This window comes from Bidens hawaiensis, unplaced genomic scaffold (assembly GCF_021521415.1).
Source record: "Bidens hawaiensis isolate Kalapana, Puna unplaced genomic scaffold, B.hawaiensis_p1.1 tig00007761_1, whole genome shotgun sequence".
In the NCBI taxonomy this organism is placed as follows: Eukaryota; Viridiplantae; Streptophyta; class Magnoliopsida; order Asterales; family Asteraceae; genus Bidens; species Bidens hawaiensis.
The window spans coordinates 494,378-519,122 of NW_027491539.1; the positions used below are offsets into that span (position 1 = coordinate 494,378).

Here is a 24,745-nt window from a genome sequence, read left to right on the forward strand (position 1 = left end):
AGATAAATTTGTTGAATGAAGTCAAGATCTAACTCTTTAGTAGTGTGGCTTGTGTGGAATGTCATAAGTCATTTAGTTGTTACCTTGGCTACCACCAGGGTTTGAATTTGGCTTCGGACAACTGTTTATGTTTTTTGGTTTTGCACTTTAGCACACATGGACTTGTGTTCCAACATGGTTTACAAGTCCATGCATATATGATATATACTTCCATGGGTTCTAAACCCTTTTTCTTCCTGATTGTAATTGAAAACAATTCTTTATTAATAATTAATTAAAATATTTTATAAATAATGACTTCTTAGAAAGTAAAACAAAATAAAAAAAACATTTAAGAAAAGTGAGACTGGACCTGTCGCTATTCGCACATGCTATTTGAAATGGCGGATGTCAAGAAGACACTTGCCATTTCAAATTACAGATGTCTGCCAAAAGCTATTTTTTTATTAATTAATTTTAAAATTTAAAACATATTACAATGTATTAGTGTTTTTAATATAATTAATAATTATTATTTAAAAAGGTCCAGATTCAAAAAGAAAAAAGAGACTAACATGACATCAAAGTCAGACATGACATGTTGTCACTATTCACACTTGTCATTTGAAATGACAAATATCAAAAGAACACCTTCCATTTCAAATGTCATATGTCTGTCAAAAGGTATTGTGACATATAGGGTAAGCTACATTGAGAATGGTGAACCACCTGTCAAACTGACAGATCAGAGAAACTGACATCCACCATTTGAAATGGTAGAACACATAAAATATGTATCAGGTCCGTTATTTGAATGTCCAACTCACTAGATAAGAACTGACAAGGTCTATATATATTATCTGAGATCTGTCATTTTTAATATATTATCTGAGATATGTCATTTTTTAATTTCGGATCTCCTATAAACCATCACTAACCTTTCTCTCTCCTAAAAACAATTTAGAGTTACATATTTTCCCATTTAAAAAAAATCCATGAATGAATTGAACAAGAAGTTGGGTTTATGGTTATTAGTATTACCCCCAAGCTGGTAGGGCCAGGCTTAGTAAACGTGTCTGGATCCTTGCTGGACCTGGCCCAGATCAGTCCAATACTATACTTGTTAGTTGTTAAACCACATGGCACGTAGTCACATACTACAATTCTTTGCATTGCATGTTGATTAAAAGTCGATAATTCATGACATGACCCGAAACATGAAATAATTAGATTGATACACTACTCATTTAAGCTTTTAGAGTTTAAAAAAGTTTTTACATATGCTTCGCGGCTAGTAATTTAAAAGGGGTAAATTTATAGTTTGGTATTTTCATACTTAATTTTGCTAGACGATTATATTTCAAAAGTAAAATTATTTTTTCGTACCGAACTTTTGTTTCTAACTAATTTATTTAATTTATTAATCAGTTCTAATTATCTAATCGCCAATCCCTTTTGTTTTGATCCTTTAGTATCGAGTAAAATATGTGTATCAAGTTTGTTAATGAGAAAGAGAAATAAAAGAAAAAAAAATTAGAAGACACCACATAAAAAAAGCTTAATCTGAGCTAAACTAAATGATTTTTTTTACCAGGTCATGATATATAGCAAGTGGCGAAGCTTGGGATAAATTCTAGGGGTGACCAAAAGTCCTGTTTAGAGGTGACCAGACTCAATACCTATAAATTTTTTTTGAACAAAAACGCAATAGTTTACACCACTAAGTGAAAAAATGGGGGTGACCAGGGACACCACGGACACCAACAAAGCTTCACTCTTGCCCATAACATGAAATAATTTTGGTTTGTTCGTAACACCATAGATATACGGATAGTGTTTTGGTTTGTGGACCAAAATCTTCCGACCTACGAACCCGATGCAATGTCATTTACACCCGTAATGTTGATACAAGTGTAGATGTTATGAACAAGAAAAGTTCCAACAATCATGCGCATCCGTCACCTCAAAACTCCATTTCCAATACCGAAACAACACGTGTCACGACAACATCCTTTTTGGGTCCCTACTTTCAATATCACCCACAAGCTATGAAACCATAGCCGTATATAAATCTACCTCCTCGTCTTTCTGATTTCCTCGGTCAATTAGTTCCGAATCATAGGTTTCTGATTCGATCCAAACATATATATATTTCTTCTCCATCAGTAATTTAAATTAATCAATCGGTATATATATATATATATATATATGTTTCTTTACATTAAATAATTTCTCTTGTTTATTATTTTTGTATTTGTAACGATATATATTTTTTATAACAATGGTTGTATGTTGTTTCAGGCTTTTGATCCATTTGAGACGTTCGTGTTGTAGATCTTTCATTGTTTTTCATTAGTTCTTCAACCGTAAGTCTCTTTGGTGCCGATGATGATTTTCATATTTCCAGTTGGTTTATGTGATAAATGATTAATTAATGTGGATCATTGTTTGGTACTATCTTTATATTGCATTCTCATGATATCCATTGTTTGTGTTTCAATTTTTTACATATGTAAATCTTTGTAATTTTAAATGTTTTAATATAAGCTAATAGATTTGAGGAAAGAAAAGGTATGACGACCAAAATGACCATTTGACTAATCGACATCAAGAGAATGCCGATTTGACCCACCTCTTCCCAAAATATTCCACTGACCCATTGATTTTTTTATCATTAACTTAGATGGGAATTTTAGCCAACCAGATATTTCTGCTACATGTCCAAAATAATCTCGTCGGAAGCCAAATAATTCCGTCGGCTTAATGATTAAAAGTCAGTGGGTCAACCTGATATAGACTTTTAGTATGGACATTTTGAGAAAAGATTGGTCAAATGGACATTCTCTTGATGCTGATTAGTCAAACGGACAATTTGGTCATTATCTCCCAAAAAAAACTATCAAACCTTGCGAAAACTGAATCGGTAAACTTTGGTAGTCAGGGAGAATCTTTTCGAACATGTTAACTTGCATATAGATGTCTAGTTTTGAAGTTTAGTAATAATATTTTTGATACCAAATCACACTAGTTCATAAGTATTTGTACATATAACGATATGGAAATGATGGCTGTTAGAAATATATGCTTTTTTTTCTAGTCAGATTCTTGTTGGTTTCTTAGTTTACATAAGTTTTTAGGGTGTCAACAACATTGCATTTGATTTCTATCTAATATTACTGCATTGGCAGGACATTTGAATGATCAATGGAATCAAAAGCTGGAAAAAAGTCTAGTAGTAATTCCTTATGTTACGAAGCTCCCTTAGGTTACGGTATTGAAGACGTTCGACCCAACGGTGGGCTCAGGAAGTTCAAATCTGCTGCTTATTCTAACGTCAGTTTTCCTTTCTATAATAATAATACTATACATTCATTTGAATGTTCAGAAATTAAATGATCTATTCTAACTTTGAATTTTCCAATTTTTTTCATCTTGCAGTGCACCCGCAAGCCGTCCTAATATTTAATATCCGTGCTGCATAACACTAGATAAAAGTGTTCGGTTAATTTATTGTATTGCTAGTCTTTCTTTTCTTTCCTTTCTCTCGGTTCTTCCTTTCCTCTCTTCGTAACAAAACTTTCCAAAGGCGAGATGGCGTCCGTCATTGGATTTGAAGGCTATGAAAAACGCCTTGAGATTTCATTCGTTGACCATGGAGGCCGAGGCCTGCGGTCTTTGACCAGGAACCAAATTGATGAGTTCCTGGCACCTGCTGAATGCACTATTGTTTCTTCATTATCAAATGATTTACTGGACTCGTATGTTCTTTCTGAATCAAGTCTGTTTGTGTACTCGTATAAAATCATCATGAAAACATGTGGCACTACTAAGCTACTTCTCTCAATCCCACCTATACTTAAATTATCTGGTGAGCTCGGTCTTAATGTAAAGTCTGTAAGGTATACGCGTGGAAGCTTTATATTCCCTGGTGCTCAAGTGTTTCCTCACCGTAGCTTCACCGAGGAAGTAATGGTTCTCGATAGTCATTTTGGAAAGCTTGGTATGGGTAGCAATGCATATGTGATGGGTGGTGCTGACAAGGATCAGAAATGGCATGTCTACTCTGCTTCAGCCGAGTCAGCAGATCGTGTTACAGACACCGCTTCGGTTTACACTCTGGAGATGTGTATGACAGGTTTAGGCAAGAGGAGTGCATCTGTGTTTTTCGAATCTGAGTCGAGCTCTGCGGCTGTGATGACCGAAGATTCAGGGATAAGGAAGATTCTTCCAGAATCCGAAATTTGTGATTTTGACTTCGACCCGTGTGGGTACTCTATGAATGCTATAGAAGGGGACGCGATCTCCACCATTCATGTGACTCCAGAAGATGGTTTTAGTTATGCTAGCTTTGAAGCGGTTGGTTATGATTTCAAGTCTTTGGATTTGACTCGTTTAGTTGAAAGAGTGTTGGCTTGTTTTCAGCCTAGCGAGTTTTCTATGTCGTTGCATGGGAGCGAGAACCAAGTGAAGAAACTCGGTCTGGAAGATAGCGATATGAATGTGAAGGGGTACTGTGTTGAAGAAACAAAGTATGAAGCATTGGGTGAGTGTGGGGGGTCAATGGTGTACTATGGGTTTGTGAGGGGAGGAAGTAGCTGCGGGTCTCCACGGTCGACGCTGCATAGGTGTTGGAGTGAAACTGAGAATGAGGAAGAGTAAGTTGAAGTTAAGAGTTGTTGGCAAAATGGTAATATGATTGATTGTATGTCTAGTGTGGTTGTGTGGCTAAGTGTGTTGTGTATCTGGCTGTGGGTTTTGATGAACTGAGGAGTATTATGCTGCAACTGATTTTGGTGCATCTACTATCTATGTAATTCTGTTTGGTTTTTTTATTTACTCTTTTTGGTTATTGTTTCAAGAAAGCCTGTATGATGACTTGTTATATAATTAAGTTTCATGGTTATTTGTTTGCCATTCTGTTGATTCTTTTGCTTTTGCTATTGTTGAATTGATTTTTTACCGGATTTAAAAATGCTAGTCAATACTTACTCTTCTAAGAAGTTGATAGGAACTGGTTACATAATCGGCCCTTGAGTTCTCTTGAACTATATCTATATGAACTAGTCGGTTGCTCAACCGGCTAAGACGGTTGGACATTTTTTTAACTTTTCTAAAATGTAGTTTACTGAGACTCATTTATTATAAACTTTATATATTTCGTTGAAAATACAAGTCCACATAAAAAGATAATAATAATAATACTTTGTTATAAGTTTTTAATTATTAATAACACAATCCGGTTTCTTTTAATACGTGAAAATATTTACAACAAATACCAAAATTGCTTAAAAAAGTTAATTAGTAATTATTATATCAAATATAAACTCTAATTTACAATAATAATTACTTGGTACCAATAAAATTTTTAGATTGAATCATATACTAAAATTTAAGAATAATTATCACTAGCATATCAAATCAGAATCAAAATTCTGATTTTTTATGATTTTTAAAAACTGTTCAGTTTTGATGTTTTGGTCTTACATAAAGGTTTGGTTATGAGTCGGTTGCATTTAGGCTTGAAATGTTCAGTCCCATAATAATGGATTTGGGACTGAAACTTTCACCTAAAAGCATTTATTAACCATTCTTATTGCATTTTGGGCTAAAAGTTTTGACCCAAAATAATAAGCAAACAAGCATTCTATTAGTTGTGGGCAAATCATGTTTTTTTTAATCTCAAAGATCGGGTCGGATAAGAAATGGCTCAGGGTAAAGTTGGGTTTTTGACCGGTTTCGTGGGTTCTTATCGGGTTGTGGCCAGTCGGGTCCGGGTAAAAGTGGAACCAGTGTCGACTGGTCCAATTCGGTTCCTTAGAAACGGAAAAACCTGGTTTATACCCGCGTGTTAGGTATAGCCGAAACCAGGTTTTATGCCCACCTCTACATTCAGTTAAACCTGAAGCAAACTAAAACGAAAGACCATCACCATTCATGGCTTATTTAACAAGTGTTACAATCGAAACCCAGTTACTAAAACCAGTGCTTGCAATTGTACTCAAAGGTTGTTCATGGAACACTCTATTGAACCCCAAAATCGGTTCACTCATCACTTCAACCACCATCACTCAAACACTTCAAAACCTCTCACAAATCGGATCCTGTTCAATTATCTCATGGAGTTTCTTCAAATGGGTCGAGTTAAACCCGAATTACAAGCACTCATTACAATCATCTTGGACCATGATTCAAATTCTAACAAAACAAAGACATTTCAAAAGTGCACACCAACTGCTCGACAAAATTGCTCTGAGAGATTTTTTATCTTCGCCCACGGTTTTAAACGCGCTGGCGAATACCCGAGACGACCCGGATGTGAATTCTCATGTTTTGAGCTGGTTGGTGATATTCTATGCGAATTCGAAGATGACCCATGATGCGATTCAAGTGTTTGAGCATATGCGGGTTTGTGGTTTGACACCGCATTTGCCTGCTTGCACTGTTTTGTTGAATTCGTTGGTTAAAGAACGGTTGACGGATACAATGTGGAAGCTTTATAAGAAAATGGTAAAGATTGGGGTGGTTCCGAATTTGCATATTTATAATGTGTTGATTCACGCTTGTTGCAAGTCGTTGGATGTGGAAAAAGCCGAAGAGTTGTTGAGTGAAATGGAGTTTAAATGTGTTTCGCCTGATCTTTTTACTTACAATACGTTGATATCGTTGTACTGCAAGAAAGGTATGCATTATGAGGCTTTGTGTGTTCAAGATAGAATGAATAAAGCAGGTATCCATCCTGACATTATAACGTATAATTCGTTGATTCACGGGTACTCTAAACAAGGTCGAATGAGGGAAGCGTTTAGAATGTTTAAGGAAATGAAAGGCGTTACTCCAAATCATGTTACATATACTACTTTGATAGACGGTTATTGTAGAGTGAATAGTTATAATGAAGCAATGTTGTTACGTGAGGAAATGGAAGCTAAAGGGTTGTTTCCGGGAACGGTTACTTATAACACAATGTTAAGGAAGTTATGTGAAGAGGGTAGGATAAAGGATGCTAACAAATTGTTGAATGAAATGAGTGGGAGAAAAGTGGTACCTGATAATATTACATGTAACACGCTTATTAATGCTTATTGCAAAATTGGAGATATGAAATCTGCTTTAAGAGTTAGGGGTACAATGTTGAGTGCAGGGTTGAAACCTGATTCTTTTACGTACAAGGCATTGATTCACGGGTTTTGCAAGGGTCGGGATCTTGAAAATGCTAAAGAGTTTGTTTTTTCTATGATTAATGATGGATTTTCTCCAAATTATTGCACTTACTCGTGGCTCGTGGATCTTTACTGTAATCTAAACAATGAGGAAATGTTGGTTAAGTTGCCTGATGAGTTTTATCAGAAGGGTATAATTGTTGATATTTCGGTTTATAGGGCATTAATAAGGAGATTATGCAAGAGAGAGCGGGTTGATTATGCTCAAAGGTTATATGATATTATGGTGTGTAAAGGGATATCGGGAGATAGTGTGGTGTTCACTAGTTTGGCTTATGCTTACCTGAAAGCAGGTGACACGAGTACTGGTTTGAAGATATTTGATGAGATGTATAAGAAGAGGTTGATGATCACTCACAAAATCCATAAAAGTTTTACTGCTAGTTATGCTTGTGACAAGGGTATTTTGGGAACCTTTTGGAATCTTGCTGTTGAAAGAGCGTTGATTTCAAGAAGTACCTTGAAACAAATTTACCGGGCTGAAGATCATGCTTAGGAAACAAATCTTGCAAAACTATGGAGATTATACTTAACAACGGTAAGTATTGATGATTTGCTTCTGTAATTTTCATAAAAAAGTTTTAATAATTGGGAGGATAATTTGAGCATTTAGGCTTTGATTAGTAGGTGACGCATGCCAAATTTAGCTGTGTGAATGTTTAACACGACAAGAACCTAACATGAAATTTGCGGGCCTGGGTTTAGTATAAACGAGTTTGGGTCAGTTTCGGATCGAACCCGTGAACCCATTTAACTAAACAGGTCGTGTCTATGTCAAGCCACAGTTCGTGTTTTTGACTTGTTTAACCCAGTTATGATTTCTTTTTTTTTAATGTGTTTTATCTTAAATTAAATAGGTTGGATATTTTATGTCAATATTTAAAACTTAAAATAGATATTGACATAAGATTCAATGATTAAAATCTTAATTTGTAAATGTTTTTTATATATATTTTTTGTATTTTTGCTGTTCATTTGTAAATTTGAAGTGCTAATTTGCGAGAGTGAAAAAAAGTGTGAAAATTTGTGTTAAACAGGCCGTGCTGGTGTCAACTTAGGATTACCCGTGTTGTGTTCGGGTTTGCATCAAATTTTGTGGTTCGTGTCGGGTTGGACCTGACATTTGTGAACACGACCCGTTTAGCCCCCTGATCAAGATTAATTATTGTTTATAACTGTTATTACATGAACCAACCAAAACAAGAAAGAAAAACAATAAACGACCATTATACCTTCATATGTGTGGCTTATGATAAACCTTAGAGAACCTTTCTAAACGTCTATCCAATTAAAGATCATCCGTACAATAAATTTCAAAAATAGAAATCACCCATTCCAACATGTTCCTGTTTCCTCTCTCTGATCTAACTAACTTGTGGTCTTGTTTAATCTGGATTCAGTCTTCAAAAAAGTTTCCAATTGTAGCAACAAACATATGATGAATATTTGCCACTGTTTTCTATGAATAGAAATCACACATGTCACTAGTTGGTTTTTTGTTATTAGCTGTACATAACCAATCCTATTTATAGTTTAAGATAAACATAACCTAACTGGCATTTTATAAACAGCAAACGTTAATCTCCTAAGTACAATATGAACAACGAACTGAATGCAGAACAAGAAACTGCCCGGGCTAAGGCCGAAGCTCAGGTTACTTTTATTTTTATTCTTTATTATTATATATGTATGCATTGTAGGATGTAGTTTATTTGTCCCTTCTAATAAAATAATACCCTTTCTAATTTATTTTGTATTACCGCAATTATTTCCGTCACTGATATCGAGTATCTTTTGGTGTCAGCAAAAGCGAGCCGAGCTGATGGAACAAGCTACCAGTGTCGCACAGTCCGCTCAAGAATCGATGCAACAGGTTCGTTTGTAGAATCGTCTTATAGTTATTGTAGTAGTTATTATAATTAATTTAATATAGTTTTGTGTATTAAGAAATGAATTTATTTGCAGGCTGGCCAGCAGATTAAGGAAAAGGCACAAGGAGCATCCGAGGCAGTGAAGAATGCAACCGGGATGAACAAGTGAAACCCATGGATCAAGTTGATCAACCACCAATGGTCTATTTCAACCCGAGCCTGTTTTTATTTTCTTTTCTCTTTCCAAATTCCTAGTTTTTTTTTTTTCTTTTTTGCTTAGTTATCTTATTTTGACATGAGATATAATCATATGAGTGAGACTATAGTGGGTAAGTTGGTTGGTTCTTTTTTATCCTATTTTGACATGAGGTATAAAAACATATCATTTTCAGTTGTGAAAAAATAGGTCCCAAATTCTAATGGCCCTCGTATAAAGGCGTTTGTTAATTCAACCCGAAGATAAGAATTTTTGTTAGTTGCAAAATGAAGCCCTCTACTTTCAGTATATATACTTTAAAAAACATAACTATGGATGAGATTGGTACCGTAAGGAGTGTGTTAAACTTATCCCACCATCTCTCTTCGGACCGGAGCCGATGCTTTATGTGACAAACATAAAATCCAGACGCCCCGCTAGAGGACCCATCCGAGAGGGTGTTTGTTTGTAGGCACATGGAAATCCAGACTCAACCGGATAGAATGGTGTAATTTGATTTGAACTTTGAAACTTCAGAGTTGGATTCAAAAATTCGAGTTCGAGTTGAATTGTTTAAAAAAAATAACATGTTTGAAATTGGACGTAACACTAGACAGAAATGAATGTGTTTAGAGGATGGATTACATCTAATGTGACGCGTTTATGATCTTTTGAGGTCGGATGTATTGTAGATTCTCTAATTAATCTTCTCTTTTACATATTAAAAGGAAAAAAAAGACCTACATGATTTGGTGTTCTAAAGGGAGGTACAATGAAAATTTAAAAAGGTGTGTGTGGTGTTTTTTTTTTTTTTTTGAGGGGGGGGGGGGTATGTTTACTTAATTGCTGTGAGAAAACTCGATATACGGTGTTAATCCAAGGTCCAATCACAAAAAGCAAAGCACACAAATAATTATCCACGGCCAAGTCGTAGCGTGTGTTGGGTGGGTGCCTACCCGTTTTGAACATGGGACCTTCCCGTCCCTTGCGGAGCGTTTTGCCAGTTTCTCTAACGTTGTTTTAGAGTTTGTTAGTATATAAAACTAAATAAGAACTGTTATCCAGTTACTCTCACATTGTTTTACAACTATTTTCATACCAATGAATTTTATTTAATAAGCATTTAAAAATTTAAGGTTCATTTTACTAGTCACACAGGCTTCTGAAAACCAAAGACTCTATTAAGTTGTAAAAGTGCATTCTCCTTAAACTCTTCTAGTAATTGTTATATCATTTCTTATAAGAACTCAAGGATCATTTTATCTTTTATAACATCTTGGAAGTTAGAAAGACAAATAAACAGAAGTAGAGGGGGTTGAAAAGAGAAGAGAAAGTAAGAAAGAAAGATTGGAACGTGTTGTTTATTAAGATTTAAGACGATGTGGTCGGACTAGATCCATTCGTTGAGCACCATAAGAAGCCAAGTAAGAGTGGAACCCACATGACAAATGGCAACCATACTCGACTGCCAGGTGTGAAGGGTGATAAGTGCCAAAGGACCCGCCAGCTAAGCTACAGGACGGAAGAGATTGGGCTGACCATGATCCTAATCACGTGCCCAGTGGACCCATGCTTCACAATTTCTCAATAGCAACCGGGTCGGTTTTGTGCCCAGCCCCACTCGCACTTGTAAAGCTTTCCACTTTGCTATCGTCTTAATCCAAATTATATCGTCTCCAATGACTCGTTTGTGAGATCTCCGTGGCCCGACAGCTGACATGAGGGAAAGAAGGGCGTGTTAGTCCACGTCCTTGCAGTTCATTTTTTTAGCTATCAACGTGTAAAGTCTAGCTATCCGGGGTAATCTAATGGTAAAGACGACCTCATACACTCGCGATCGCAGACAATACTGGGTAATTCAAGCCCACTATCTCATGTTCTAGAGAATGCTCGTTGTCTAAAGACCTACTGCAATAAAACCTTATTGGGATCACATTCAAAGATCTAAACCAAGTTCTTTTAAGTCATAAAATGTTTTCCCAAAACACTATACTAAAAAGGGTAGGTACGAAATAGTTCTGACATAGTTGCTTATGAAAGTAGGCTTTAAATATTTAAAGGTTTCTTAAATGTCTCTATTAGGTAACCGTCCTAAGTAAAAATGTGATACACATGTTTGAAAGTAGAAATTTGCTTGGTTTGGATTGGTTTTTTTCATTTTATATATTTGAGTTAACATATTTAAGTTATGCTATTTATTAAATTCTTATAGACTACATTAAAAGAATGAAAATTTATAAATTCAGTTCGATTCGAATTTATGTAACCAAACCATTGTTTTTATGAAAATATAAAACCATATCGTTATTTTTGTTTCGGCTATGCTATTTCAGTTTCATGCACATCCCTATTTGAAGTGTATTTTTATTTTAAAATACACACAACGCATACCACAATGGTTTGTGTAGTAGGATGCCAATCATTTACTATTTCACATGTATGATTCGAGAAGCCTTTTGACTCTTGTTACTTACACCGATCAATATTTCATAACTTGATTCTATACAATGCTATTCAAATAGAAACTTAGGTGGTAACATTGGTTCGATAACGACCGATCTCAACATTAACTCAACATATTTAAAATTAAAATCGTATAACCTATTTAATTATACAAGTTAAATCAATAACGAGCTATTATCAAGTTATAAACCGGTTAACGAGTTGTAAAGGTAGAACTAAACTAGTTGGAATTTATACTTTTAATATTCTACTTTGAAATGTTCAGCAAGAACATAACTTGTTTATTAGAATCTTAAAACTAATTTAGAAACCAACCACATTAAGGTTTACCAATTTGGCTCAAACGTGAGAGTGTGGATGGATAGATGATAGATCCGCTGTACATGTCAAGTATGTATATATAAATGGTCCCATGGTGGGTCCCACACAAAGTATGACTAATCCGCCCAACCATTCTCACCCACTAATTTGAATCCACGTGGCACCTCCTGGATTCTCCTCAGCCTCCCACTTGTAATCTTTCTCCTTTATCGTGACCACAAAACTAAAACTCAACACACCATACGAACCACACATCAAACCCATCTCACACAATGTTGGATCACTCTGGTACCTTATGCTTAAAAACCAGTACCACCTGGGCTCGTGTCTGCGACACCTGCCGCTCCGCCCCTTGCACCATTTACTGCCGCCCTGACGCCGCGTACCTTTGTACAGCTTGCGACGCGCGTATCCACGCGGCCAACAAGCTCCAGTCCTCCCAGCACGAGCGTGTGTGGGTTTGCGAAGCGTGCGAGCAGGCTCCGGCCGCCTTTATCTGCAAGGCGGACGCAGCCTCGCTCTGTACAGCGTGTGACGCGGATATACACTCCGCAAACCCACTGGCGCGTCGCCACCATCGTGTCCCGGTTATGCCAATACCCGGGGCACTGTACCCGAGGTCCGTGATGGGGCTGGGAGTGGAGTCCCAGAGTGGGTTTTTGTCTAATGAAGGAGAAGGTGCAATGGATGATGAGGATGAGAGTGAAGCTGCTTCGTGGCTGTTGTTTGATGGACCGGCAGTCAAGAATAGTCAAAGTCAAAATGGGAAAGAGAGTGGGTTTTTGTTTAATGGTGAAGGAGGTGATGATGAGTATTTGGAGTTTATGGAATTTGGTGGTGATGAACAGCAGTGTTATAATAAGGTGCAGAAGATTTATGCGGGTGGTGATGCGGATAGTGTGGTGCCGGTTCAGAAGAATATTAATCATCATCATCAGCAGCAGCAGCAGCAGTTTCATCATCAGCATGAGTTCCAGAATCATAAGTTTCAGCTAGGGATGGAGTATGAGAACTCTAATGGTGGTGGTTATGGATATCCTCCACCTACTCAAAGTGTAAGTTTTTCTTTTATATAATTTGTTTCAATAAACCTAAACATGCATGTTCAATCAACTAGGTTTTTTTTTTTTTTTTTTTTTTAAAGTATACATGAATCAATAATCATTTTCAAGTATGAATCTTTTGAAATTTAAAATAAAGTTAGTTGAATCATATATATTATCCACCTTTAGAAATTTCATATCATTCTTTTCATCTCCCATAACAATTTTCTTTTTTTGTTTTTTTTTTATAAAAAGACCCTAATAAACTTTCTAATTTTATTCCTGAATTACACATTTAAAAAAAAAAATCATTTGAACCCTTACTGTTTCAAGAAACAAAGTTTTATCTAATATCATCGCTAGACCGAATGCCCTTTGGTATCTTGCATAACAAATGATACACAAATAAGATTCGATAACTACTTTAATCAAATATATATGTTTTTCATATGTTAATTGAGATGCAACTTAGATTTGTGTATCTCTCTCTTTTGTTTTCATGTACTATATATGTAGTAAATAAAGTATATATAGTACATTAAATTCATATGAAGATGTGAAATTATGATAATAAAACAATGAAAAATCTTTAAATTTTTTCTTTCCCTTTAAAGCTGAAATCATAGGATTGTTATATTTTCCTTCTACTACTTTTAGACGGTACCTATATTTGACTATTATCATTTATTTATGGAACATAAATGGTCTAATGCTAATTCCAATAGGCCATTTTGATGTCATTTACATTTTTCTAGAATGCATCTTGATATCGACAAATTAAATATGTGGACCGCACGGTTTCTCTGAGTATCTGCCTATCATATCTCTCTTTGATATGTTAGAACATATAATTAATAGTTAAAATACTTTTGATTGTCTAGGTTTCCATGTCATCATTGGAAGTTGGAGTAGTACCAGATTCAACAAGAACCGAGGCCTCGTTGTCACATCCTAGACCCTCGAAAGGGACGATAGATCTATTCTCGAACCCTCCAGTTCAAGTGGCAACACAACTCACTCCAATGGACCGAGAAGCCCGGGTGTTGAGGTACAGAGAGAAAAAGAAAACAAGAAAATTTGAAAAAACAATCCGCTATGCATCAAGAAAAGCTTATGCGGAAACAAGGCCTAGGATCAAAGGCCGTTTCGCTAAGAGAACAAATGCTGATGTTGATGTAGATCAGTTATTCCCTACAAACCATATGCTAGAAGGTGGATATGGAATTGTCCCCTCGTTTTAAAGACGAGAGTGGAACAATAGGCATATCTATCTTGGTTTAGCTAAAGGGTCCATCATGAACATCGATGATTTTACGAAGCAAGAACTAATCAGCGTATGGGTTCTTTTTAATTAATTGTAAACGTAACTATAAAATACATATTATATTTTCTGTACCTTAATTGTTTTTTTGTTTTTTAAGGTTCATGTTGTGGGGATGTTATAATAAACCTTGTAACTTTGTCTTCAATTTTTTTATACATTGTCTTAAGCTTGTGATGTTTAAGAAATGAGAGAATGTATATATGTTGAAGCACTACTGGCCACATAGAGCATTCACATCAGCATCTTTATCTACCCGTTTTCTTTATAATTTAAAGAAAAATATATTTGTAAGCTACATCGGGTTCTTCATAATAAGGGATACATTATAGGGAGCTACAGTAAATCCATAAGTTTTAGTTCAAGCCCACTAATTTCTATGTAACGTTCTTTTGATTTCGAATAAACAATATTCATCCTCGAAACTGATATAAGCTTTTGATGTATCCTATTGTCATCTAATTTTGCACTATATTTCAGGTTTGTTTATGCATCTATGTTAAGGTTTTTGAAGTCTTTATTTTGTCATATAATTTGTTAAACTGATGATCCTATTTAGTCGCTAGGTTTTGGTACTAGTAAATTGTGTAATCTAACTTCTATGTATATGCTAACTTTTTGAAAAGTTATATTTACATTTTTAGAGCATGCTTGCTAAGGGGAGAAATGATTGTAGATATTTACAACAGTGTGTTAAAGTCTTGTGCGTGTTGGGATGGCTGCAAAAATTATCAGGGTACATAGCAGCAAGCCTGATGCTTTCAGAAGCAGGGGTAATATATTGCTGCAACTCCAGCATTTTATGCTTATAACGCACGTGAGCTCTTATTCCTCTTCCTCTTTCTTATGTTGGCCTTGGCACAGCTCTCGTTACCTTCCCGCCCCCGTTGCATTAAACGTGTATAATAAACAGAAATTAGGACATTTTGGTATCAATATACATACAAACATAATTAGACATTCAGATCGAACCTTGATATGTCTCTCATAATTATTAAATTGGGGACGCGGGATGCAATGCCCTTGACAAATATACTAGCACAAACATCATGCTTGTAGGCACTGTTTTGCGAATCCACCATGATCAAGTGGTGTGCAATATCATACCTGCTCTCAGTTTGATTATTATACAATTCTCACTTGTCATTTTTCATTACCCATGTCTTACTAGACAACGAGGAAGAAGATGTATATATGCATAGACATTCTTCTAAAATCCCGAGTTTGAATTCATCACATTTGTGTTCCTCACTATATCCATGTTCCGGCCTTAAGAGATTCATATTCTCCATCTGGTTGAAGTTTCTTCACCTCTCTCGTTGAAGGATTGACTGCTAGAAATTCAGCATATGTAGGAGAAGTACATACTAGACCATTACAAGAACCAACAATATGAAAAAATTTGCGGTAACTCCAATATTGTAGAGATGATATTGAAGGCGTATCCATCCTTCTATGTCCAAGTTTTGGGTTGTCACGATCACTCTTGTAAGAATGGTTCAAGTGAGATTTAACAAAACGAGGAGCGGATATAAAACAATGTGAAATACACTTGCGGCTGCACATTCCCCACAAAACCAAACTGTTTGATCTTCAAAAAAAACTATTAGTTGTTGCGACATACACTAGTGCTTAGGAAATGAAGACAGAGCACAAAAAAGATTCCTAACTTTGTTGATCTTAAAAATTAGAACTGATTTCTCATGATTGAGTTGTTGAGAAAGGCTCAAATAATACATAGGAGACAGAGAGGCTGCTTCAGTAAGACTCTCGACTCCAGCAAACATAGTAGGACCAAAACGCACGATAAGAAAGGAAGAGACACAAAGATAGGCCCCACAAAGCAGAAGAAGCGCAAACTAAGAGTAACAACATACAACGATGAACAACAGGTGAGTATCACACGTACATTGAGCATTCATTAAACAGTAGCCAACAAAAACATACAAGGGCAACAATACACAAGTGTCAACAAGCAATCAATATACAAAAGACAATCAGGTACTAACATGCAAGGGCTACAAGCCTACAAGTAGTATCATTCAGAAATCATTTATTCAAATGCTATTTATTCATAACAATAGCGTGAATGTTATTTATGAATAAAAATAAAACATATGCCCATCTATATATTAAGATATATAAATAACCTCCAGCAAACAGCTAGTAGTGTACAAGATTAAATAAGTTAAGATTCCAACAAGTCCCTATTATATCCATATGAGAGGCCTTTAATGCGAGCGAACAAGATCACTTCCTCCTCATATTCCTCTTTCTTTTTCTTTTGTTGCCCTTAGCAGCACATCACTTCTAACACTTGCATTACCTTCCTGCCCCTGCATTGAATATTTGAATGTATAAATAAACAGAAATCGGGTGATTTAGCATGAACATGCACGCAGGCAGAAACACACACATGTATATAAGAAAAAGGCATTTAGATCAAACCTTAATCTTTTGTCCCTCGTAGTTAGTATAAAAATGGGGATGGGGAGATACGAGGCTCTTGACAAATACACTAGCACATACATAGACCCCCACGCTAGGCACGTGCTTACAATTACCAAGAAAGTGTGTCTTTTGTGACGAGCATAGGTAGTGTATAGCATCATACTTGGTCTCACAATGATGATCAACATTATATAGTTTCCACTTGTTTTTCATCACCCATGTTTTACATTTACTAGATAAATGGGTGGGACAATCCCAAAATATGCATAGGCATTCTTCTATAACACCAAGTACGCAATCTTCGTCATCGACGTCATTTACATATTCTCTATCCGCAGGTTGGGGAATTTCTTTAAACTCCTGGGTAGATAAATCTAAGGAAATAATTACTTTCTTGAAATTATCACGCATAAACCAGTGGAGCGCCCCACCACATAAGACGACATCAACAACATCAATACACCTATAGTTGACTTGTCCAATGGCTTTCCAAGTATTTGATTTAAGCGATAACGCATAGAATAGCGTATGTTTTTCTGAGTAAGATCCCCGGAAGCCTGCTATAACCTTGTAATCATCAGTACACGAATCATAACCAAAACCCCAACACACAACATATCTGATCATGTGCATGGGCAGACGAGGCGTGTAAGGGGGTGTAGGCAGTTTCTTTTGCTCTCTAGTGGATGGATTAGTTACTACAAGTTCAACATCTTGAGGAGAAACACATACTAGGCCATTACAGGAACCAACAATATGAGTTTCATTTCTGCAAAGATTGTCATCTAAAGATTTAATTAAATCTGAATAGTCAATTGAATACAGAGCGATCCTTCTATGTCCGAGTTCACTATTGTTACGATCATTGTTGTAAGAACGGTTCAAGTGAGCTTTAACAAAACGAGGAGTGGATATAAAAGATTGCCATGACTTACAAACACTCTTGTATCGGATTAGATCTTTCACGTCCAATCATACCAGTATCTTTAACAAAGAATGTTAACGGCAACGTGTAACGTACTAGGTTATGAATCAAACGAAAAAAAAGGTATATGTTCTGTTTTTTTTAAAGCACCAGCCCAAAAATATATTATTAATTTATTAACATCCTCCGGCCCAAACCTAGCTGCTTCTATGTTTGAGGTAAAATGCTAATAAAATAGAAAATATAGGTGTAATTGTGTAATGATAGTAAGTTAGAATAAAACTATGAGGAAAATTGGGATTTTTGTGAACTCCGGTTTGATTTTGAGGACGTCCGTGTTTTATCACTAGTGGGGCTTCGAGTGAATGTGTTTTTCTCAGAACTGGAATTAACTTTGAGGTTCTTAAGGGCCTCGTACGGGTGGGTTGGCCAACTAGCAGTGGCCTTTTGTCATTGGGTCACATCGTACGAAGTACCTAGACAATTATTTGTTTGTTGGCCGTCCAAATAATAATAATAATAATAATAATAAATAATCTATGAGACGTGGACAACATAAAAGGTTATCACCTCACACCCTACTATTGAGTTGTTTTGTTATGTCTTTTTCACATAACATTACTCGTTAAATTGAAAAGGCTTCTAGGTAAAAGGGGGGAATGTAAAAAAAAGAGATTGAATCCTTAATTGATTCACTCCAATGGATTTATGTTGATGTCAATTTGGTGTAGTACACTCAAGAAAGGAAATGATGTAGATAATGATCCTTTGACTTATTTTATTTTTCTGACATCATCCCTTAAATTGAGTAGTAGAGTCTTCAATACTCAACTTGACAAAACACTCATTGAATAGTCTTCGTTAGTATGTTGGTCTTCTGATCAAACGAATGAGGGTTCTATAATCCCTGCTTGGAGTTTTTTTCATTGTGTGTTTGTCAACTTTTACATGTTTTGTACGACCGTGTTGAATTGCATTTTCTGAAATATGTATTGCGGTTTTGTTGTTACACATGATCTTAATGGCTTTGGTTGGGAGAAAACTAAATTTTAGCATAAGTTTACGTATCCATAGAACTTCTGCTCCGCCCCGTGTAATTTCTCTAAGTTATGTTTTAGCATTAGACAGTGCTACTACATTATGTTTTTTTTTCTTCTCCATGTAATTGTAAGAAATATTTACCACTAAACTGCTACAAGAAATTCATTTAGAATGGATAACATATCCATAGTTATATACACATAGGCATTGTTTTGGGGTGACGGGAGCTGAGGGTTGAAGAAGCAGGTTACCTGGTGTTTGAGAGAGCTGATTAATGAAAAAGATGAGGAGAGGTTAGAATATGTGAGAGGTGGGTGGTCCATGTCTGCGTGAAAAAGAGGGTGCACAGACATTAATGTAATGTCTTCCGAAAAACAAACAATATCCAAAACTAAACGTCTAACGCGACGCAAACAAAAGAGGACATGAAAATCTTTTGTGAAAAAACAAACAATATCCCTTAAGTAAGCCCAATTAAAATTAATTTGCTTAAACCCAACATAATACTCTTTTTTCTTAAGCCTAAATTTTTTTTTGCCTTTGGCCCATTTTTTTTTACTTCTCGGAGCCGGCCCTGTGGTTAACTAGGCTCTAAAGATGGTTGCATAATGTATTAGGGAGAGTTAATACTTAAGGGGTGTTTGAGATTCCTTATTTTACCTCTTTATGACTTATTCATAAGTCATAAGTCATAAGTCGAGTTATGGAACTTTTCCACTCACACATTAAGTAATTCCAAACACTTTTTTAAATAAGTTAAAATTTATAAGAAGATAAAAATAAAGAATCTCAAACACCCCTTAATACGAGTAGCGAACGTGTGTATGCTGGTTGGTGGAGGTTATTTGTGGTAATGGTTGACGTTGGTGACGTTTACTAGTATGTTATGAAAGTGAAGAAATGCAATAAATCGACATTAAAATAAATATGTATAACAAAAGTTGGTAAATATAATTTGTAAATCAAAATATGTACCTCACGTGTATTTGTTTTTGTCTTTGAAAAAAAAAAGCTTAACTAGGATATATAAAATAACTAGATAGATGAGCAATAATATCATGATCATCAGAAGAAGCTTTTGATAACAACATACCATCATAACCATAATTAACTAACAACACTCCTCACTGAATTTATAATGCAATCATGCAAACCAACTGAGCTTTCTGTCTGTTAAAACTTTGTAGCATGAATGTATGACATCAATGCTAAACACACATACAACATAACACTCTAAAGTCCAATAAGCCTTCAATCAAGGTGGGTACAAAGGTTGGCAGCGAATGGGAGATGAGGTAAAAAGTCAACGGTATCAAGGAATGTAACAACTCAATTACTCAAGATAGAGAAAATCAAGCCAAATCAAATCATTAGAGTTATTCTCTCCATATGTTTTGCCTTAAAATATATTTTGTATATAATTGTATCCCACTAGTTTAGCTTTTTCATTATTTAGCATGCTCCTTGTATTGTATATATACATGTAAATAATAAATGATAATGTGTGTCTTATACTTCAAATAATATTCTTATATGGTATCAAAGCCAAGGGTTTCTCTACCCTAAATCACTATTACGATCCTATCTAATTGCCGCCTCCACCTTGTCTCCCAAAAGAATGTCAGCCACCACTAATCAAAACACCCTCACAGTCAATGAACAATCTCACCATTGTTTCTTTCCCACCCTCCCTCCAATTAACCACCACAAATTATCTCAAACACAAATCCAAGCCTTTCTAAACGGTCTTGACCTACATAAGTTCATCGACGGTACCAGCCTTCCACCATCACCTACCATCGCCACTGATGGAACTTCCACCCCACACAAAGATTATGCTAATTGGTTTCGTCAAGATCAATTGTTGTTCGGAGCCCTTGTCGGAACCTTATCTCCACAAATTGCCCCCTTCGTCACTAACGCTAAAACTTCACTCGAGGCATGGAAAATCCTAGCCGCAACCTACGCTTCACCGTCAAGGGGTCACATCAAGCAACTCCAATACCGTTTGAAACAATCTTCAAAAGGTCCTACCCAATCAATCTCCGACTATGTGCAATCTGTGAAAACGATTGCCGATGAACTATTAATTCTCGGTAAAGAAACCGACCCGGAAGACCTGACGGATATCATTCTCAATGGGTTAGATCAAGAAGCCTACAAACTTGTTATTCAATATGTTCATGCTCGTGACAACCCCATTTCCTTCAATGAACTACATGAAAAACTCCTCAATCAAGAACTAAATCTATCCCAAACCGCCACCAACAACACCATGCACCAACCAGCTTCTGCCTTTGTAGTTCATAGCCGACCTCATGGTAAAGGGGCTGCTCGAAATTCAAACCCACCCTACAACAACTCACCTGGACTTTTACCTACCCCAACGAACCAACCTGCAACCCGACCCTTTCTTGGGAAGTGTCAGTGGTGTCACACCAAGGGCCACACTATTGCAAATTGCAACTCTTTTAAAAAAATGTTCCCTAATGCGGCTATTCCGCCCTTTACTCTTAATGCGCAGGTTTCAAAGGCATCCCCACAAGTTAACATGATGGGTGTCGGTGCCCAAAACACTCCACAACAAACCAAATGGCTACTCGATAGCGGTGCCTCCCATCATGTCACTAATGATTTACAAGCATTGTCTCTACATACACCGTATGACGGGACCGAAGAACTCATAATTGGTGTTGGTTCGTCTCTTCCTATCACTCATATTGGTTCACTCGTTATCCAAACACAAACAAAACCTATAATCTTACAAAGTGTTCTTTGCGTTCCTTCCATTTCCCGCAATATTATTTATATCTCTCGCTTATGTCATGATAACCAATTTCTAATTAAGTTTTTTGATTTTGATTTTGTCCTCAAGGATCGAAGTTCCAAACTCCCGCTCCTTAAAGGCAAGGCAAGCAACGGGATATATGAAATATGCTCTACATATAATCCCGTCACCTTCTCGTTACGAAAGTCACCTTGGCATCATCGGTTGGGTCATCCGAACAATAACACTTTGCAACTTTTATCTTCTTTTGTTTCATGCATTTCCAATTCAACAAATCATTGTAACTCTTGCATATACACAAGAGCCACAAATTAGCTTTTTATTAATCTAGTTTATCTTCAAAAAAACCTTTAGACTTAATATTTTCGGATGTTTGGTCATCACCAATCACTTCTTTTGACGGATTTAAATATTATTTTATTTTTGTCGACCATTATACCAAATATATATGGTTGTACCCGATTAAAAATAAATCCGATTCTCTCTTAACTTTCATTCGATTTCAAAACCTAGTCGAAAACTATTTTCAAACAACCATCAAACAACTTTTCTCCGACAATGGAGGAGAATATATCAAACTTACTACTCACCTCCAAACACGAGGAGTTTCTCATCTCACTTATCCACCGCACACCCGAACATAACGATTATGCCGAACGTAGGCACCGCCACATTGTTGAAACTGGTCTCTCTTTTCTCTCCCATGCCAACTTACCCGTCCGTTTCTGGCCGTTCGCTTTTACTACTGCGGCCTATCTAATCAATCGACTCCCCACCCCCCACATTAAAAAATAATTCTCCCTATAATTGCCTCTTCAATAAACAGCCAAATTATGAAAAACTTAGAAGCTTTGGTTGCCTTTGCTATCCATGGCTTCAACCCAATGTCTCTCATAAGCTTCTCCCAAAATCCAAACCATGTATTTTTGTTGGTTACTCCTCATCTCAAAGTGCTTATCACCTTCTTGACCCCACCACAAACAAGTTGTATACCTCTAGACATGTTAAATTCATTGAAGACCAATTCCCATATGAAACTCTCTCAAACACAACAAACCCACCTCTTCCAGATCCTCACACTTGGTTATCTATGACCCTAACTACTACCAACAATTCTATCACATCAAATAATTCTCACACACCCCCAAATAACCCACTTCCTAATTCTACCCAACCTGAACAAACCTCTATCCAATCCACCTCAGCTACCACTTCTCCAACAGAGCCTTTTTCCTCCAACCAGTCCACCCCCTCTAATCAGCCCATTACACCCACTTCTAGCCCAACAAGTAACCCATCCAATCCTCTTATTACTCCCACTGATGAACTTGTCCCCAAACCAAACACACCCAGTGAAACACCCATCATCACTGCTCGTACACGCAAACCCAGCCCACGCTATCATAATTCTGAATTCCAACTATATACTGCCACAAATGGTCCCGTAACCGAACCCTCAACCATAACCCAAGCACTCAAACATCCTTCATGGCGTAATGCTATGACTCAAGAAGTTGAAGCCCTCCAACACAACAATACATGGACACTTGTTCCTCCTTCCAAAGCCATCAATCTAATCGGAAATAAATGGGTCTTCCGTACCAAGTATAATCCCGACGATTCTATTGAACGCCTTAAAGCACGACTAGTTGCAAAAGGTTTTCATCAACGACCGGGGATTGATTTTGCTGAGACGTTTAGTCCCGTCGTCAGACCCGCTACACTTCGTCTCATTCTCTCCCTTGCTGTATCTCAAAAATGGAATCTTCGTCAACTAGACATTAATAATGCCTTTCTTCAAGGTACGTTAACTGAAGATGTCTACATGGCACAACCACCCGGTTTCGTTGATCCCTCTTTCCCATCTCATGTATGTAAACTTAATAAAGCCATCTATGGCCTACCCCAAGCCTCACGTGCATGGTACGAAGAACTCAAAAACTACCTCCACTCTAAAAAATTCCAACCCACCATCTCTGACCCTTCTTTATTTGTCCAAACCAACAACCCTTCTCCTATATTCATTCTCGTCTACGTTGATGACATCATCATCACCGGTCCATCTTCTCAAATAGTAAATGAATTTATTTCTACACTCGTCACCAAGTTCTCACTTAAAGATCTTGGCAATCTATCTTATTTTCTTGGTGTCGAGGTTCTACCTCACCCCCATGGAATCTTTTTATCTCAATCCAAATACATACATGATCTTCTCCAACGTGCTAATACGAGTGACTGTAAACCGACAACTACACCAATTATGTGCTCCGAACCCCTCGTCTTGCATGATGGAACACCGCTTCAAAAGCCATCCGACTATCGAGCTTTAGTTGGAGCCTTACAATACTTAGCACTTACAAGGCCGGATGTTGCTTTTACAGTAAACAAACTTTCACAATTCATGCATGCACCAACCTCAACACATTGGCATGCCCTCAAACGATTACTCCGATACCTTCATGGTTCCATTTATAAAGGTATTCTAATACGAAGTGCTTCCCCATTAAATCTTCATGGTTTCACCGATGCCGATTGGGCGGGTGATAGAGATAATTATCGAAGCACCACCGGATATCTCGTATATCTTGGATCAAACCCTAATGCTTGGAGTTCAAAAAGGCAACGTACTCTAGCTCGTTCCTCAACGGAAGCCGAGTTTCGTGCTATAGCTTCTGTCACTACGGAAGTCATCTGGATAAAATCTCTTCTAAAAGAGCTTGGCTACACATCCATCTCAAGGCCAACTATTTTTTGTGACAACATGAGTGCAACACAATATTCCGCCAACCCCGTGTTTCACTCACGTATGAAACATCTTGCTCTTGATTTCCACTTTGTACGCGAACAAGTTCAAGATGGTTCTATACGGGTTACTCACATTACCGGGGACGACCAATTGGCCGACGCTCTAACAAAACCGCTGCCTCGATCAAGATTTAATTACCTTATTTCCAAGATTGGACTTGCAACAAGACCGTCCATTTTGCGGGAGGATATCAAGGAATGTAACAACTCAATTACTCAAGATAGAGAAAATCAAGCCAAATCAAATCATTAGAGTTATTCTCTCCATATGTTTTGCCTTAAAATATATTTTGTATTTAATTGTATCCCACTAGTTTAGCT

The 24,745-nt window shown here is 36.7% G+C and overlaps 3 protein-coding genes and 1 pseudogene across 6 annotated transcripts; 3 read left to right on the plus strand and 1 right to left on the minus strand.

The window, feature by feature from the left end:
* Positions 1-1,958: 1,958 nt before the first annotated feature.
* LOC143636067 (S-adenosylmethionine decarboxylase proenzyme-like) lies at positions 1,959-4,985 on the plus strand. Its single transcript, XM_077103751.1, has 4 exons — positions 1,959-2,165; positions 2,281-2,345; positions 3,168-3,312; positions 3,418-4,985. Exon 4 carries the CDS (start codon positions 3,571-3,573, stop codon positions 4,636-4,638), a length of 1,068 nt encoding a protein of 355 aa, XP_076959866.1. The 5' UTR covers positions 1,959-2,165; positions 2,281-2,345; positions 3,168-3,312; positions 3,418-3,570; the 3' UTR covers positions 4,639-4,985.
* An 864-nt stretch (positions 4,986-5,849) lies between these two features.
* On the plus strand, positions 5,850-9,262 carry LOC143636066 (uncharacterized). Of its 4 annotated transcripts, none has more exons than XR_013154179.1 (3): positions 5,850-7,737; positions 8,771-9,072; positions 9,147-9,262. XR_013154179.1 is itself a non-coding variant. In XM_077103749.1 (2 exons), the coding sequence occupies exon 1, from the start codon at positions 5,914-5,916 to the stop codon at positions 7,693-7,695; it is 1,782 nt and encodes a 593-aa protein (XP_076959864.1). In that variant the 5' UTR covers positions 5,850-5,913; the 3' UTR covers positions 7,696-7,737; positions 8,771-9,262. The 4 variants fall into 4 exon arrangements, 2 of the variants coding, with proteins under 2 accessions (XP_076959864.1, XP_076959865.1); XR_013154180.1 differs by having other exon boundaries at positions 9,004-9,072; positions 9,165-9,183; XM_077103749.1 differs by having other exon boundaries at positions 8,771-9,262.
* A 2,906-nt stretch (positions 9,263-12,168) lies between these two features.
* Positions 12,169-14,550, plus strand: LOC143636068 (zinc finger protein CONSTANS-LIKE 2-like). Its single transcript, XM_077103752.1, has 2 exons — positions 12,169-13,105; positions 13,975-14,550. Exons 1-2 carry the CDS (start codon positions 12,323-12,325, stop codon positions 14,332-14,334), a joined length of 1,143 nt encoding a protein of 380 aa, XP_076959867.1. The 5' UTR covers positions 12,169-12,322; the 3' UTR covers positions 14,335-14,550.
* Positions 14,551-16,854: 2,304 nt separating this feature from the next.
* LOC143636045 (F-box/kelch-repeat protein At3g06240-like) lies at positions 16,855-19,154 on the minus strand (annotated as a pseudogene).
* Positions 19,155-24,745: the final 5,591 nt, after the last annotated feature.